Below are 15,108 nucleotides of genomic sequence, written 5' to 3' on the forward strand. Positions count from 1 at the left end.
CACAGTAGCAGAAAAAAATATGTTTAAAGTAATATGTGTCTCAACATGAACTTATGTCAAAATATTACTGTATACAATAAACATGGGATACTATATGAGATTTCAAGAAAACAACAAGATTTCTGTATACTACTAAAAAGCACTTTTACACCGTCTTATCACACTAAGCCATTGCAAAACCACTCAAAGAATTTGTCTTTAATTTCTTTGTTTCCACCAGACTATTTCAGTGCAAATAGCCGCACTATGTGGCAGGTATTTACACCTAGTGCAAATAGTCACTCTATGTTAAGGATAATAATAATGTTATATTATTGATATTATTTAAGTTGCTAATGCTTTCCATAAATAATACGCGGAGATGCGAGCAAATAAGCACAGGCGAAAACATCGTAACAGAATGCGCATGCGCGAGAAGTTGACGAGCGAGGGATCCCTTTTAGACACGACCGGACTCCAGCAAGCAAGTGCATGCATTCGGTGTTATGAAAGATCTGAGGTGATTGTGTTGGGTAACACGGGTCTTCTGGTTACACAAGTTCACGTGTAATGCAAGTCTCTTTCTCTCTGAACACACCAGAGATCACTTGTCCTGAAACAGTCCGCGATCTCACAGCTGCAACAGAATGGCCAAGAGAAAAGATACTAAGCAGAAAACGGACACAAAGAAACCGAAGCAGATTGCAAAGAACAAACCAGCACCCAAAACACAAAAAATCAAAGGTATCCACTTTCTTTAAAAAAAATAAAAAAAAATCTCTAGTCTTGCTATGCGTTGTTCAAACTTTGAAACACAGCTAGTCGCTGTGATCTGTTAAATGCAGATTTACAATTCAGCATTTAAATTAATGAACAGTATTGGTTTGAATCTACTGCACGGTTGATGCAGACAGCTGCAATGTGCAGGTGTGCAAGCGCTCTTAATTGAGCTCTCTTGTGTGGCTTGTTATTTAGTGCACTTTGAATGAAATACCAATACAATACACTCACTGTCTCTGTGTGTGAAGCATGTATATTAGGGTGGGCGTGTGCAATATAAAAACAAACGGGATTTCTTTTATAATGCCAGAGAGACACGTGTTCTCAGTTTTGAAAAACATTAACCTATGCATGGCCTACTTATAGTTGTCTCTGCTGGGGTAGAAAGTATTTTAACACCGAAAAAGTTATTCACTTCAGCTTTAAGAACACCTTTAACGACAATAGTGTTATAATTGGTATTATTACAATTAAGTTTTTCTTAAGTAGTTTGCTGTTGTTGTCGTTGTTGTTGTTGCAACTGGGCTTTTTTGTGCTTGCAATAAGAGTGTCAATAATAGCCTGCTTGTCTGTTTCAGAAAATGGCATGGTGGTGAAAAACAACCTCAAAAACTGCAAAGTGGGATCTCGAGCATCCAAAAAGGCCAAAGATCCCTCTGACAGGAAGACAAGCAAGTACTTCCAGGACATCAAAGTTAAAGCAGAAGAGCCAGAAGACATGAGTGACCACAGTGAGGAGATGAGTGCCAAGTTCATAGAGTTCTCACCATCATCAAAACAAGTGAAAGTAGAAGAGGAAGAGAGTGAGGATGAGGATGATGACTGGCAGGAGGTAGAAGGTAAATAGTATAGTGTTTTGTTGTCAGTTGTTGACATTTAAACTGATTTGTCTTTGAATCTCTTACATTTGGGTTTGTGTCTTTATAGGAACTGTATTTCTAAGCCAGTGTGTCCTGAACTCATGTACACTTACATTATCTTGTTTGAAATGTGTGCTTTCTCAGAGATGGCAGAACCACTCAGTCCTGAGACCACAACAGAACTAGCAGTTCCTTCAAAACCTGTGGAGATTGAGATCGAGACACCAGACATGGCTCGCAAGAGAGAAAGGAAGTGAGTGTGAGAGTTTGAAGGAATAGTTAATCCAAAAATTAAAATTCTGTCATTATTTACCTTATGTTGCTTCAAACCTAAAAGGTTTATTTGCCATAATGCAAGTGAATGGGACAGTGGCGCAACACAACCAAATAAGTATAGCAAATCAAAGCTGAAAACACAACAGAAATAAGCCAAAACACAATGGAAAAGCCACATCACAACATAAATAAGCCACAACATAACAAATTTAAGCTACAAACAACTGAAATAAGCCACAGCACAACAATATTAAGCCACAACACAACGGAAAATCCACAACACAACTGAAATAAGCCACAACACAACAAAATTGAACCAAAGCACAATGGAAATAAGCAACAACATAACAAAATTAAGCCACAACACAATGGAAAAGCCACAGCACAACGGAAATCAACTGCACAACAAAAATAAGACATAACACAATGAAAATAAGCCACAGCACAACGGAAATAAATTACAACACAATGAAATTAAGCCAAAGCACAGCGAAATTAGGCCACAGCACAAAGAAATGTACTGAAAATAAATCATTTTTACACACTGTATTTTAAGTTGTGTTGCAGTCTGTCTCAATGCATGCAAGATCATGAGGCTGTTTGGAAGAAGCAAAGAGCTGCTCATCCCACAGCAAGTCACTCACAAGAGAAGTTTCCCAGTCAACATGTAATAGGTTTCCAAAAAATTTTAATTCTCTCATCATTTACTCACCCTCATGCCATCCAAGATGTGAATGATTTTCTTTCTTCTGCTGAACACATATATTTTTAGAAGACTATTTCAGCTCTGTATGTCCATACAATGCAAGTGAATGGTTACCACAACTTTGAAGCCCCAAAAAGCACATAAAAGCAGCATTAAAGTAATCTGTATGACTTCAGTGGTTAAATCCACTCCTTCAGAAGCGATATGATAAGTATGGGTGAGAAACAGATACAAAGTTTTAACTTTTTTTTTTTTACTTTACATCACTTTCAAACAGCCCTTCTAAGCACTCTTCTCTCCAAAGAGTTCTTCTTCTTTTGTTTTTGGCGATTCGCATTCTCCGTTCATATCACCACCTACTGGACAGGGAGGAGAATGTTTAGTAAAATAAGGACTTAAATATTGATATTTTTCTCACCCACACCTATCATATCGCTTCAGACGACATTGATTAAACCACTGGAGTTGTATGGATTACTATATTGTGGCCTTGATGTGTTTTTGGAGCTTCACAATTTTGGAGGGTTCACTTACATTGTATGAATCTACAGAGCTGAGATATTCTTCTAAAAATGATCGTTTGTGTTCAGCAGGACAAAGAAAGTCATACACATCTGGGATGGCATGAGGGTGAGTAAATGAACTCAATGAAATTAACTATACTGTTCATTTCATTGTGTTGTGGCTTATTTCCGTTGTGTTTTCAGCTTTTATTTGCTTTGCTAATTTGGTTATTTTGTGCACCCCTGGGCCACCGTAGAATAGTGATCCTGGTCTGTCAAGCTCGAATAAAGAGAGTAAAACCACTGTAAAAGTGCACTAAGTCTTTTGAAGAAATACAATCACTTAGCAATCACTGCAAGTACAATCACTGAGCAATGAATAGAAGATGTTATTTACTCTCAAATCAATTTAAATCAAAGTACTTAAATCAAATATGACTGCTGCACCAATAACATCAAACCTTACTGGTTCTCATCAGGTCTTATGACCAAGTTTTATGTCCACAGACCAGAGTCACTATTCGTTTGCATGTTTTTTTTTTTTGTTTTTTTTTGAAAAAGAAAGTCATACTAGTTTGGAATGACACGAGGGTGAGTACATTATGACAGAGTTTTCATTTTTGTGTGAACTATACTTTTAAGCTGAGGAGCTTACTAAATAAGGTGTGTATCCAGAAGACAGTTGCAATCTCATTCTTGAAGCACTTTTTCTGAGTATGTTGATACTGATAAAGATGAAACAACTGATATCAGCTGGAATAGATTAAAAACTTTTGTCAGCAAAGTGAAGCTGTGATGATCAGTGACAGATAAAAAAAACACTTACACTTTATGGCAACTGTTTCCAGGGAGAAAAGGAAAGCAGAGTTTGAAACATATCTGCGCCGGATGATGAAAAGATTTAACAAGGAGGTGCTAGAGGATACACACAAGGTGTTTGTTTTCTTTGAGTCTCTTTTGAGTAAATCTTTACATTTACATATCAATATAATAATAACAACATTGTAAAATAGTAATAACATACAGTATAATAACAATGTAGTTTCATCACTTTGACCATTTTATTGCACACATTTGTAATATTAACTATCCTTAAAAGATATTTGGTTATATTTTGTTGCCTTTATTGTACTGTGGTTTAATTTCTCACAGTTTTTTATTTACGCTGTCTTTCAGGTCCATCTTCTATGCTTATTGGCCAGCGGATTTTTTCGAAACAGACTCTGCTGTGAGCCTGACCTGTTGGCTATTGCCTTGTCAATGCTGCCTACCCACTTCACCACAGTTGCCACAAAACGTGTAAACATAGCCTTCTTGGAGGGGCTTCTTAAATGGTAAGCCTGATTTGGCTTAATGTGATTGGCTCTGTTTGATGAATGTCTTTCACATACAACTGCTATGTTGAAAGACTTTGATCGTATTTTTTGTGTATATAAAAAATTTTTGTGGTGCGACCTCATCCAGGTTTCAAATGACGTTTACGCTTAACCCCGCCTTACCTGAGGAAAAAGGTGTGGATTTGAAGATGGTGCTGGAAAAGAGAATGGGCTGTTTATCAGCGAGAGACCATGAGGAGATGACCTATGTGAGCAAGATCTCAATTTACTTTACCTTTGAATTTTCTTGTGTTACTTTGGCTTTATTTGTTTCTAAGTCATGTTCATAGCAGATTAACTACAACCCCAATTCTGAAAAAGTTGGGACAGTATGAAAAATGCTAATATAAACAAAAAGGAGTGATTTGTAAATTATATTCAACCTTTGCCATATTGAAAGCACTACAACTACACATTATATGATGTTTTTCTTGTGAATTTCATTGTTTTTTGAAAATGTACAGTAATTTCAAATCAAATGATTGCAACATGCTCCAAAAAAGTTGGGACAGTTGAGTGTTTATCACTGTGAAACATCACCATTTCTTCTAATAACACTTATTATCTTGAAATCCAGGCAGTATGTGGTTTGAAGTTGTCCTGCTGGACGTCCATGGAAAAGATGGTGCTGGATGGCAGTATATTTGTACATATCTGTCTGCACTCATGGTGTTCTCACAGATGTGCGAGTTACCCATGCCATGGGCACTGGCCCATACAGACATTGGCTTTTGGACCTGATGCAAATAACAGCTTGGATGGCCCTTTTCCTCTTTGGCCCGGATAACACGACGGCTTTGATTTTCAAAAACTTTTTGAAATGTGGACTACTTTCCATCTAAGATGAGAAAGAGCCCAGAGAAGTCGGCAGCGCCTCTGGACAGTGTTGATGTAAGGCTTCTGCTTTGCATAGTAAAGTCTTAACTTGCATCTGTGGATGCAGCAGCGAGTGGTGTTGACTAACAAAGGTTTACTAAAGTTATCTCAAGCCCATATTCATGATATCCATTACAGATGAATGCCGTTTTTAAGACAGTGACGTCTGAGGAAATGGTTTTCATCTTGCCCTTTACGCACCGAGATTTGACCAGATTCCTTGAATCTTTTAACTATATTGTGCACTATAGAGGGTGAAATGCACAAAATCCTTCAAATTTGTCTTTGGGGAACATTGTTCTCAAAATGCCGGATGATTTACTGAAGCATCTGTTGGCAAACTGACAAGTCTTGAACGATCCTTGCTCTATAAAGACTAGGCTGTTTTTGGAGGCTCCCTATATACAGGTGCATCTCAATAAATTAGAATGTCGTGGAAAAGTTCATTTCAGTAATTCAACTCAAATTGGGAAACTCGTGTATTAAATAAATTCAATGCACACAGACTGAAGTAGTTTAAGTCTTTGGTTCTTTTAATTGTGATGATTTTGGCTCACATTTAACAAAAACCCACCAATTCACTATCTCAAAAAATTAGAATATGGTGACATGCCAATCAGCTAATCAACTCAAAACACCTGCAAAGATTTCCTGAGCCTTCAAAATGGTCTCTCAGTTTGGTTCACTAGGCTACACAGTCATGGGGAAGACTGCTGATCTGACAGTTGTCCAGAAGACAATCATTGACACCCTTCACAAGGAGGGTAAGCCACAAACATTCATTGCTAAAGAAGCTGGCTGTTCACAGAGTGCTGTATCCAAGCATGTTAACAGAAAGTTGAGTGGAAGGAAAAAGTGTGGAAGAAAAAGATGCATAACCAACCGAGAGAACCGCAGCCTTATGAGGATTGTCAAGCAAAATCGATTCAAGAATTTGGGTGAACTTCACAAGGAATGGACTGAGGCTGGGGTCAAGGCATCAAGAGCCACCACACACAGACGTGTCAAGGAATTTGGCTACAGTTGTTGTATTCCTCTTGTTAAGCCACTCCTGAACCACAGACAACTTCAGAGGCGTCTTACCTGGGCTAAGGAGAAGAAGAACTGGACTGTTGCCTAGTGGTCCAAAGTCCTCTTTTCAGATGAGAGCAAGTTTTGTATTTCATTTGGAAACCAAGGTCCTAGAGTCTGGAGGAAGGGTGGAGAAGCTCATAGCCCAAGTTGCTTGAAGTCCAGTATTAAGTTCCCACAGTCTGTGATGATTTGGGGTGCAATGTCATCTGCTGGTGTTGGTCCATTGTGTTTTTTGAAAACCAAAGTCACTGCACCCGTTTACCAAGAAATTTTGGAGCACTTCATGCTTCCTTCTGCTGACCAGCTTTTTAAAGATGCTGATTTCATTTTCCAGCAGGATTTGGCACTTGCCCACACTGCCAAAAGCACCAAAAGTTGGTTAAATGACCATGGTGTTGGTGTGCTTGACTGGCCAGCAAACTCACCAGACCTGAACCCCATAGAGAATCTATGGGGTATTGTCAAGAGGAAAATGAGAATCAAGAGACCAAAAAATGCAGATGAGCTGAAGGCCACTGTCAAAGAAACCTGGGCTTCCATACCACCTCGGCAGTGCCACAAACTGATCACCTCCATGCCACGCCAAATTGAGGCAGTAATTAAAGCAAAAGGAGCCCCTACCAAGTATTGAGTACATATACAGTAAATTAACATACTTTCCAGAAGGCCAACAATTCACTAAAAATGTTTTTTTTATTGGTCTTATGATGTATTCTAATTTTTTGAGATAGTGAATTGGTGGGTTTTTGTTAAATGTGAGCCAAAATCATCACAATTAAAAGAACCAAAGACTTAAACTACTTCAGTCTGTGTGCACTGAATTTATTTAATACACGAGTTTCACAATTTGAGTTGAATTACTGAAATAAATGAACTTTTCCACGACATTCTAATTTATTGAGATGCACCTGTACTATGACACGATTGTCTCACCTGTTTAACATCTCCTGTTTCACATCGCCTTGTTATTTCAACTCGTCAAATTGTTATGTCTTAAATTGCCCCATCTCAACTTTTTTGGAGTGTGTTGCAATCATCTGATTTGAAATTACTGTACATGGAAAAAAAAAACAATGAATTTCACAAGGTAAATCATCATATAATGAATGTGTTGTTGTAGTGCTTTCAATATAGCAAAGGGTGAATATAATTTACAAATCACTCCTTTTGTTTTTATTAGCATTTTTCATACTGTCCAAATTTGATGGAATTGGGGTTGTATTAGAAAAACTTGTGTAGGTCTGATATATTGTTAATCAACTAAGTTCGATCAATGCTGTCACTTTCTGTAGCTGTTCTTATTGGTGCTGAGGTCATTGCAACTCTTCTGCCGGTTGGTGCTGTCACTACAACCCCTACCTTTTAAGCCAGCACTTGCCAATAAGGTGATGAATGAGTTGGATTGTTATTTTACTACTTTTTAATGGCTTGTGTGGAAGCTTGTAATTACTTTGCATTTTGATTGACTTATAGAGAGTTTTTTCTTGTTTGTAGAATAAAGCCAAAACTACCAAGAGCCCTCCTGCCAAAGAGAAGTCTGAGAAACCTTCCCCAGAGCCTAAGATCTCCCCTGGGTCCAAACGCCCATCAGTGAAAGACACTGAACTAAAAGAGGAAAGGGGTGGAAAGAGAAAGAAAAAGAAAGAGGGAGGAGGAGAGGAGACAGCAGGTGGACAAAAACCCAAAAACACTAGAAGAAGAAGTGTAGCTTCAAAAGTGTCATACAAAGAAGTCAGCAGTGAGGAGGAGGGGCAGAGTGAGGAGGAGTTTCAGCCAAACAATGAGGATGAAAGTGAAGACTCAGACTGTAAGGTCATGAAAATATGCAGAAAGTCTAAGGTCCAAGAAACGGTCAAAAGTCAGGCTCCTCAGAGGTTGAGTGGGGTCAAGAGGGAGGAGAGAAGTGAAGAGGAGGAGAAAGAGGTAAAGAAACAGAGATGTAAAAAAAAGGATGGCAAAGGTGCAGATGAGTGGTTAGAGGTTTATTTGGAAAGCACTGGGAGGTGGGTGTGTGTTGATGTGGATCAAGGAGTTGGGCAGCCACTCCTTTGCACTGACCAGGCGACACAACCGATCACATATGTGGTGGCCGTGGATGATGAGAGTTACCTGAAGGATCTTAGCAGCAGGTATGACCCTACTTGGCTTACATCGTCACGACGACGGCGTATCGATGCAGAATGGTGGGAGGAGACTATGGAGCTCTACAAGTCTCCAGATTCTGAGAGAGGACAGAAAGAGGACCAGGAGGTTTGAATGCACACACACTTACACACAAACTACATCATATGTGATGAACAGTGTCATTTAAAAGTCACCGTTGAAAATATGAGATTCAAAGTCTAATTTAAATTAGGAATGCACTGATCCAATACATGGACCGGTATCGGCTCCGATACTGACATTTTTAACTGGATCAGGTATCGGTCTGACAAGGCTGATCCAAATCTGATACTGTGTTAATCATGGTCATCACTGTCAAGCTCCCTCAGTGGCAAAAATGTTCTTATCACTCATGCATTTTATTTAAAGTCTCTTGAGGAAACATGATAGCTTTGTGAATCTCAAAACGCTGCGTTTAATAAATATATAGTCTCAATACGCAATGTGCTTCAGTAAATGAGCGGTGCTCTGTTGTGTCACATACACATAGCACATGCAGGGCTGATGATGAGCTCGCAATATGTGAGTGCTCCACACGAACTACCAGAGTTGGAGTCTCGATCTTATGGAAACGCAGTCTTGGTCTGGATCTGGAATTCAGTACTCAGTGTCTTGGTCTGGATCTGGGTCTCGGCTTATGGTCTTAGTCAAGAGATCTCAGTGTATTACCAATGCACAAAATGTGATAATTATTTTAACCACTAGTTGGCATGGCATCTTCACCATTACTGAGAATTTGCAAGTACTTTTTAAAGAGCTATGGTCTAACAACACAAAGCAATTTATTCGTGATTTATTATTATTTAGTCGTGGTAGCTGCGGGACCCAATAAGCTTTCAGGGGCGTAGATTTGGGGGGGGGTAACCCCTTCAGTAATCATGACTAGCAAGTACAAGTCAGTGGGGTGGTGGGGGAATAAAAGGAATGGGTTTACAGTGAAAATCAGACTAATGACATGCAGATTTCTACTGTCATGGACAGCCTAGGAGTTACATCTTCTAGGTGGTTCACTAACCATTTAGTTGTATTATTTATATAGATTTATATAGGTTACTGGACTGTTTTCTCTATATAGCTGTCTGGAAAATGTCAGAGCTTGCAGTTGTAAAATTTGCATTTGAAAACTTTGAAGAAGATTTTTCAAATATAAATTCAGCATCTTGGTTCATTAAAATGCACTGCCTGGCTCTTGGATCGGCACGTCTGGATCTGGGTCTTGAGGGGTTTAGTCTTGGTCTGGATCTTTGTCTCGAGGTGTCTAGTGTTGGTCTGGATCTGGGTCTTGAGGCGTCTTGTCTGGATCTGGTCTTGACTAAACCTCTGCGAACTACATCTCGGATGTAGATGCTCGATAGTTTAGTTAGCTTATAACTAGTGCCGTCGATTTAATATGTTAATTTGACGCAATTAATTATACAAAAAATAACGCGTAAAATTTTTTTTACGCAATTAATCATGCCCCCGGAAAGAGCAATTCAAGTTTGTAGTACCACGTGTTTTCTCCAGGGACAGTAAGTGAAACTTCAGCTGACAACGCACAGCTTACACAGACAGACAACAAACCGCACTTACCAAGGGCAGACAACATAAGAAAAGAACACATTCTTGCTTTTAAACACAGTTGATGGAGCACAAATCCAAACGCAGGGATATCGATGTGTTTTTGATTGTCAGCGACCTAAAAACGGTATGTTTATGACGCGACGCAACCGAGATGCTCCAAAAGCTTTCGTCTGACACAGGTCTACATTGACGCATCCTTAAACAAGCCCTTATAATAAATCTCAGAATGATTGATGAATTCAGTTGCAAAATGGATTGCTGTGAATTTTAGGCCAATGATAGGCTTATGTTCAATAATATGGAAATAAACAATATATTGCATTTTAAAGCCACTTTTTGTCTTTTTTAATATTTGTGTGCCAAAATAATGTAATGCATTTTAATTATCTGTATTATTTTTTTATTATATATATATATGTACACTATATGGCCAAACGTTTGTGGACACCATATGTTTTTGATGAACATTTGATTTCAAAACCTTAGGCATCAGTTTCCCCCTTTGCTGTAATAACAACTTCCACTCTTTTGGGAAGGCTTTCCACAATACTGTATGTAGTAACATGGCTGCAGGAATTTGCTCTCATTCAGACACAAGGCTATCAGTGAGGTCAGGAACTGATGTTGGTCGATGGGGCCTGACTTACAGTTGCTGTTCCAGTTCACCCCAAAAGTGATCAGTGGGGTTCAGGTCTGGGCTTTGTGCAGGCCAGTCAATTTCTTCCACTCCAGACATAGAAAACCATTTCTTTATGGACCTCACTTTGTTCACAGGGGCATTGTCATGCTGGAACAGAAAAGGGCTATGCCCAAACAGTTGCCACAAATTTGGAAGCACACAAAGCCCAAGCCATTACATAAAGAAACATTAAGATTTTTCTTTACTGGATTTAATGGAGTAACCAAATCCCAAGGCTTGGGATCGATGCCTTTTTCACGCATCAATAATTGGAAGATTTTGCAGATGATTAGCGATATATATCGGGATTTTTTTCAGATATAAATAGGGCTGCTCGTTGCACAATAGTCTTTGTCTCTTCAGACATATTTCTCAACACAACTTTAATAAAGCGTGAGCGGCAGGGTAAATTAAAGGGGGTCACACACCGGACACGTCTAGCGGACAACATGCCGTGTTCTAAAATTAAAAACAGTTATTTATTACCTACAAAATGTACGCACACACCGCCAACACTCAGCGTCAACATTCTGAAGTGCCATGGAGTGCAACTCGCATAGTTTTCCATTAAATTCAACGTAAATCATTATCAAACGACAAAGATTATTTACTCTAGCCATCATTGGTTGATCTATTGTGAACATGTATCTTTCATAGAGCCTACACAATGTATTTTCAGTTACAAGTATGTAGTTTTGTGGTTTGACAGCTTGAATGAAAGGCCTATTCAAGGCTACATACAGAGAAATTGCATAATAAGCGTCGCCATTTCTAATCGTTCAGTTTGCACAGTTTCATACACTAACCTGCAAACTCATCAATGTCACTTTGTTCATTCTTTAAGTACAAAAACCTTCGTAACTTTGCTCGTCCTGTGTGTGTGTGTGTGAGATCGTGATCGTGACCACGACTGGCTTCAGTAAATGTTATATCACCCTCTTGTGGTCTCCCAATGCTATTATGCCAGACTGTCAGAGGCCAACTGAGTGAATTGGAATGCACGCAAATTAGGCTTCTAATTTAAATGTCGGCTAATTTTAATATGTCGATGCCTCAATAATATATCGATAAAATAACATGCTGATCATTAATCGATATATAGACATCTCTAATGTAAAATGAATAGGGATTATTAAAAATTCTAGGTCACTCTTTGAGGTCAGATTTCCCTGCTTCCATTGTACCACTCAAGATTATATTTGGAACATTCTTAAATCATGCTGGGATAATATGGATTAGAAGGTTTGGCAAGAACTTGTGAAGTCCATGCAAGCTTGAGTGCATGCTGTCATTAAATCAAAAGGGAGACTTATTAAGAATATTAAGAAATTCTAAAACTTTTCAATCAAATTGTTATGCTGATAATATAATTTGCAACAAGAATAAACTATTACTTTTATAACTACACTACCGGTCAAAAGTTTTGAAACACTTACTCATTCTTTATTATAATTTTTTTTCTTCACATTATTAGAATAAATGTAAAGTCATTAAAACTATGGAATAACATGGAACTATGAGAATTATGTTGTGACTAAACAAAATCCAAAATAAATCAAAACTGTGTTATATTTTAGCATCTTCAAAGTAGTCACCCTTTGCCTAGAATTTGCAGACATGTACTCTTGACATTTTCTCAACCAACTTCTTGAGGTATCACCCTGGGATGCTTTTTAAACAGTACTGAAGGAGTTCCCATCTATGTTGGGCACTTATTGGCTGCTTTTCTTTATTATTTGGTCCAAGTCATCAATTTCAAAAACTTTTTTTCATTAAATTTTAGATTTATAATGATATAAATTAATATGGTGGCACAATTATATTTTTGTCTACAAAACTAATTTCAAACATTTAAGCATACGCCTTCAGATCAAAAGATTATTAAGATCATGGGAAACATTTCGGTCAAGTGTTTCAAAACTTTTGACCGGTAGTGTATGCATAATAGATGCATTTTCACAAGTGGACTCTTCGAACGGCACTGTACATCGTGACTCACCTGTGCTCCTCATCTACAGATGCAGGCAAAGTTAATGGATAAGCCGTTGCCAACATCAGTATCAGAGTATAAGAACCATCCACTGTACGCTCTAAAAAGGCACCTGCTGAAATATGAGGCTCTCTACCCAGCTACAGCCGCCGCCTTGGGGTACTGCAGAGGAGAGCCAGTTTACTCACGGTAAACACTCTCAAGTAGATGTTCTTGTGTCCTTTTTACTAATTAGCCACAATGTTTTAACGATTTTTAAACTTCTTGTATATGCAGGCCATGATTCTCTTTGCTTTTGAGCCTGTTGTGGTGGGTACACAAACTGTTAATTTGTCTGTTGTTGTTTGTTTTCAGAGACTGTGTGCACACGCTCCATTCTAGAGATACCTGGCTGAAGGAAGCAAGAACTGTTCGACTAGGAGAAGAACCATACAAGGTAGAGAATTGTAAACTTGTAGTATACTATCTGTGATTAGGAACTTGTAGTATACTATCTGTGATTAGGTGTTTTGCTCAAGGCCACAATGAGTGCAGAACAGGATTGTAATTTTAGTAACACTCCAGTTCCATGGTTTTCCTTTCTTAGAATCAAATTAACCTGCAATATTTATCTTAGCAGTCCAGAATCTTTGACCCTGTTTAATGAGTGTATTGTCTAGTTGTGAGCAGTCTTTGTAAAATGTTTGTGGTAGGTGGTGTTGTAAGTTGTGATCTCTCTTCTGTCTGTCAGATGGTGCTTGGTTTTTCCAACCGTTCTCGTAAAGCCAGGATGATGTCAGAGCAGAAAAATGTCAAAGATCTGGCTCTCTTTGGTCTCTGGCAAACTGAAGAGTACCAGCCTCCGATCGCTGTTGATGGCAAAGTTAGTCTGATTATTTTAATCATGAAGAAATGTGTAATTGAGTAAGATCTGCTGATTTGACTTTGAGATTCCTGAACATGTGTGTGTGGATGTGTTTCAGGTACCTCGTAATGAGTTTGGAAATGTGTACCTGTTTAAGCCATGTATGTTACCAGTGGGATGTGTTCACCTGCGTTTGCCAAATCTGCACAGAGTTGCTCGAAAACTGAACATAGACTGCGCTGCAGCAGTAACGGGCTTTGATTACCATTGTGGATTTGCACATGCAGTGTGAGTTTCTGTTTGTCTGTATGTGTTTGTAAGAGACAGAACTGGCAGTTCACATTACATTCATTTATGCCAAAAGAATAAGAGTAGAATTTGGATATATTTTTGTGTTTTTATGCTACATGTGTAAAAATTTATGCATGCAGGTGCCTTCTGTTTAATCTATAATTTCATTGGATAATTGTGTTTCAGTAATGATGGATATATTGTCTGTGAAGAACACCAAGAAATCCTGAAAGCTGCCTGGGAAAATGAGCAAGATATTCAGCAGAAGAAAGAACAAGAGGTGTGTATATATGTCAAAGTACTTTGTCTGTGAAAAAGTGCCTTCCATCACAGAAGTCTTCAAACACACTCATCAAAAATATTCCAGTGAAACAATGTCCTTAAAAATAAACATTTTCACATTTATCACATGCAGCACAAAGAAAATCTACTACAAAAAGTACTTGTGATTTTGTGCTGAAAAGTGAATGTTTTGGTAATGTTGTGTTGACGTCAGTGTTTATGTATTTTAACAGAAACGTGAGAAGCGTGTGGTGGCTAATTGGACCCTGCTAGTCAAAGGTCTGTTGATTAAAGAGAGGCTGAAGCGTCGCTATGGTCAACAAGGGCTTGCTTCAGGGCTGGGGCTTAACGAAGGAAAAGAAGGCGGGGCTGAAGGACTGTCCTCAGATGAGGAAGAAGGCAGAGCTCAGACAGCCCCACCCTCTCTGGCCATTTCTTGGCCACAAAACAGACTGGAGGAACAGGAAGAAAAGATTGTAAGGCGTGTAACTAAACGAGAGAAACGTGGAGTGCAGAAACATCTCTTCCCTTTCGAAAAAGCGTGATGAAATCTGCTCTCTATGTACTTTATGTACTCTGTCTTCTAAATGTTTTTCTATGTTTATATGCATAGAATATCAACAAAAGTCTGTTAACATCCCTGTATCATGATGTAATCCCTGATGCTTTTATAACTGCTGTGCACATACACACGGATTTTGATCTACAAAAATCTACAGAAAAACTTCCAAGCAATAATTGTTTAGTGTCATCTTTATTCATAAATACATTTGTTTTATATATATATAAAACACGCTGTTGAAAAACATGCAAATAAACACATTTTATGTTGCAGCTTTCGTGTCTGCTTATTATGAACTCCCAAC

General features: G+C 38.4%; 1 protein-coding gene across 1 annotated transcript; it reads left to right on the plus strand.

The window, feature by feature from the left end:
• Positions 1–285: 285 nt before the first annotated feature.
• Positions 286–15,076, plus strand: LOC127414494 (DNA repair protein complementing XP-C cells-like). Its single transcript, XM_051652548.1, has 14 exons — positions 286–723; positions 1,338–1,598; positions 1,764–1,872; positions 3,953–4,037; positions 4,281–4,438; positions 4,569–4,689; positions 7,723–7,815; positions 7,925–8,680; positions 12,854–13,014; positions 13,180–13,261; positions 13,556–13,687; positions 13,788–13,957; positions 14,147–14,240; positions 14,476–15,076. Exons 1-14 carry the CDS (start codon positions 627–629, stop codon positions 14,785–14,787), a joined length of 2,631 nt encoding a protein of 876 aa, XP_051508508.1. The 5' UTR covers positions 286–626; the 3' UTR covers positions 14,788–15,076.
• The last annotated feature ends 32 nt before the right edge of the window (positions 15,077–15,108 follow it).

This window comes from Myxocyprinus asiaticus, chromosome 24 (assembly GCF_019703515.2).
Source record: "Myxocyprinus asiaticus isolate MX2 ecotype Aquarium Trade chromosome 24, UBuf_Myxa_2, whole genome shotgun sequence".
Lineage (NCBI taxonomy): Eukaryota > Metazoa > Chordata > Actinopteri > Cypriniformes > Catostomidae > Myxocyprinus > Myxocyprinus asiaticus.

Excerpts from the sequence above, each read along its gene's own strand:
- LOC127414494 (XM_051652548.1), top strand. The coding sequence starts at position 627 with ATGGCCAAGAGAAAAGATACTAAGCAGAAAACGGACACAAAGAAACCG. Across the intron at positions 7,816-7,924 it reads AGCCAGCACTTGCCAATAAG|AATAAAGCCAAAACTACCAA; the intron begins GTGATGAATGAG and ends TCTTGTTTGTAG. Across the intron at positions 8,681-12,853 it reads GACAGAAAGAGGACCAGGAG|ATGCAGGCAAAGTTAATGGA; the intron begins GTTTGAATGCAC and ends CCTCATCTACAG.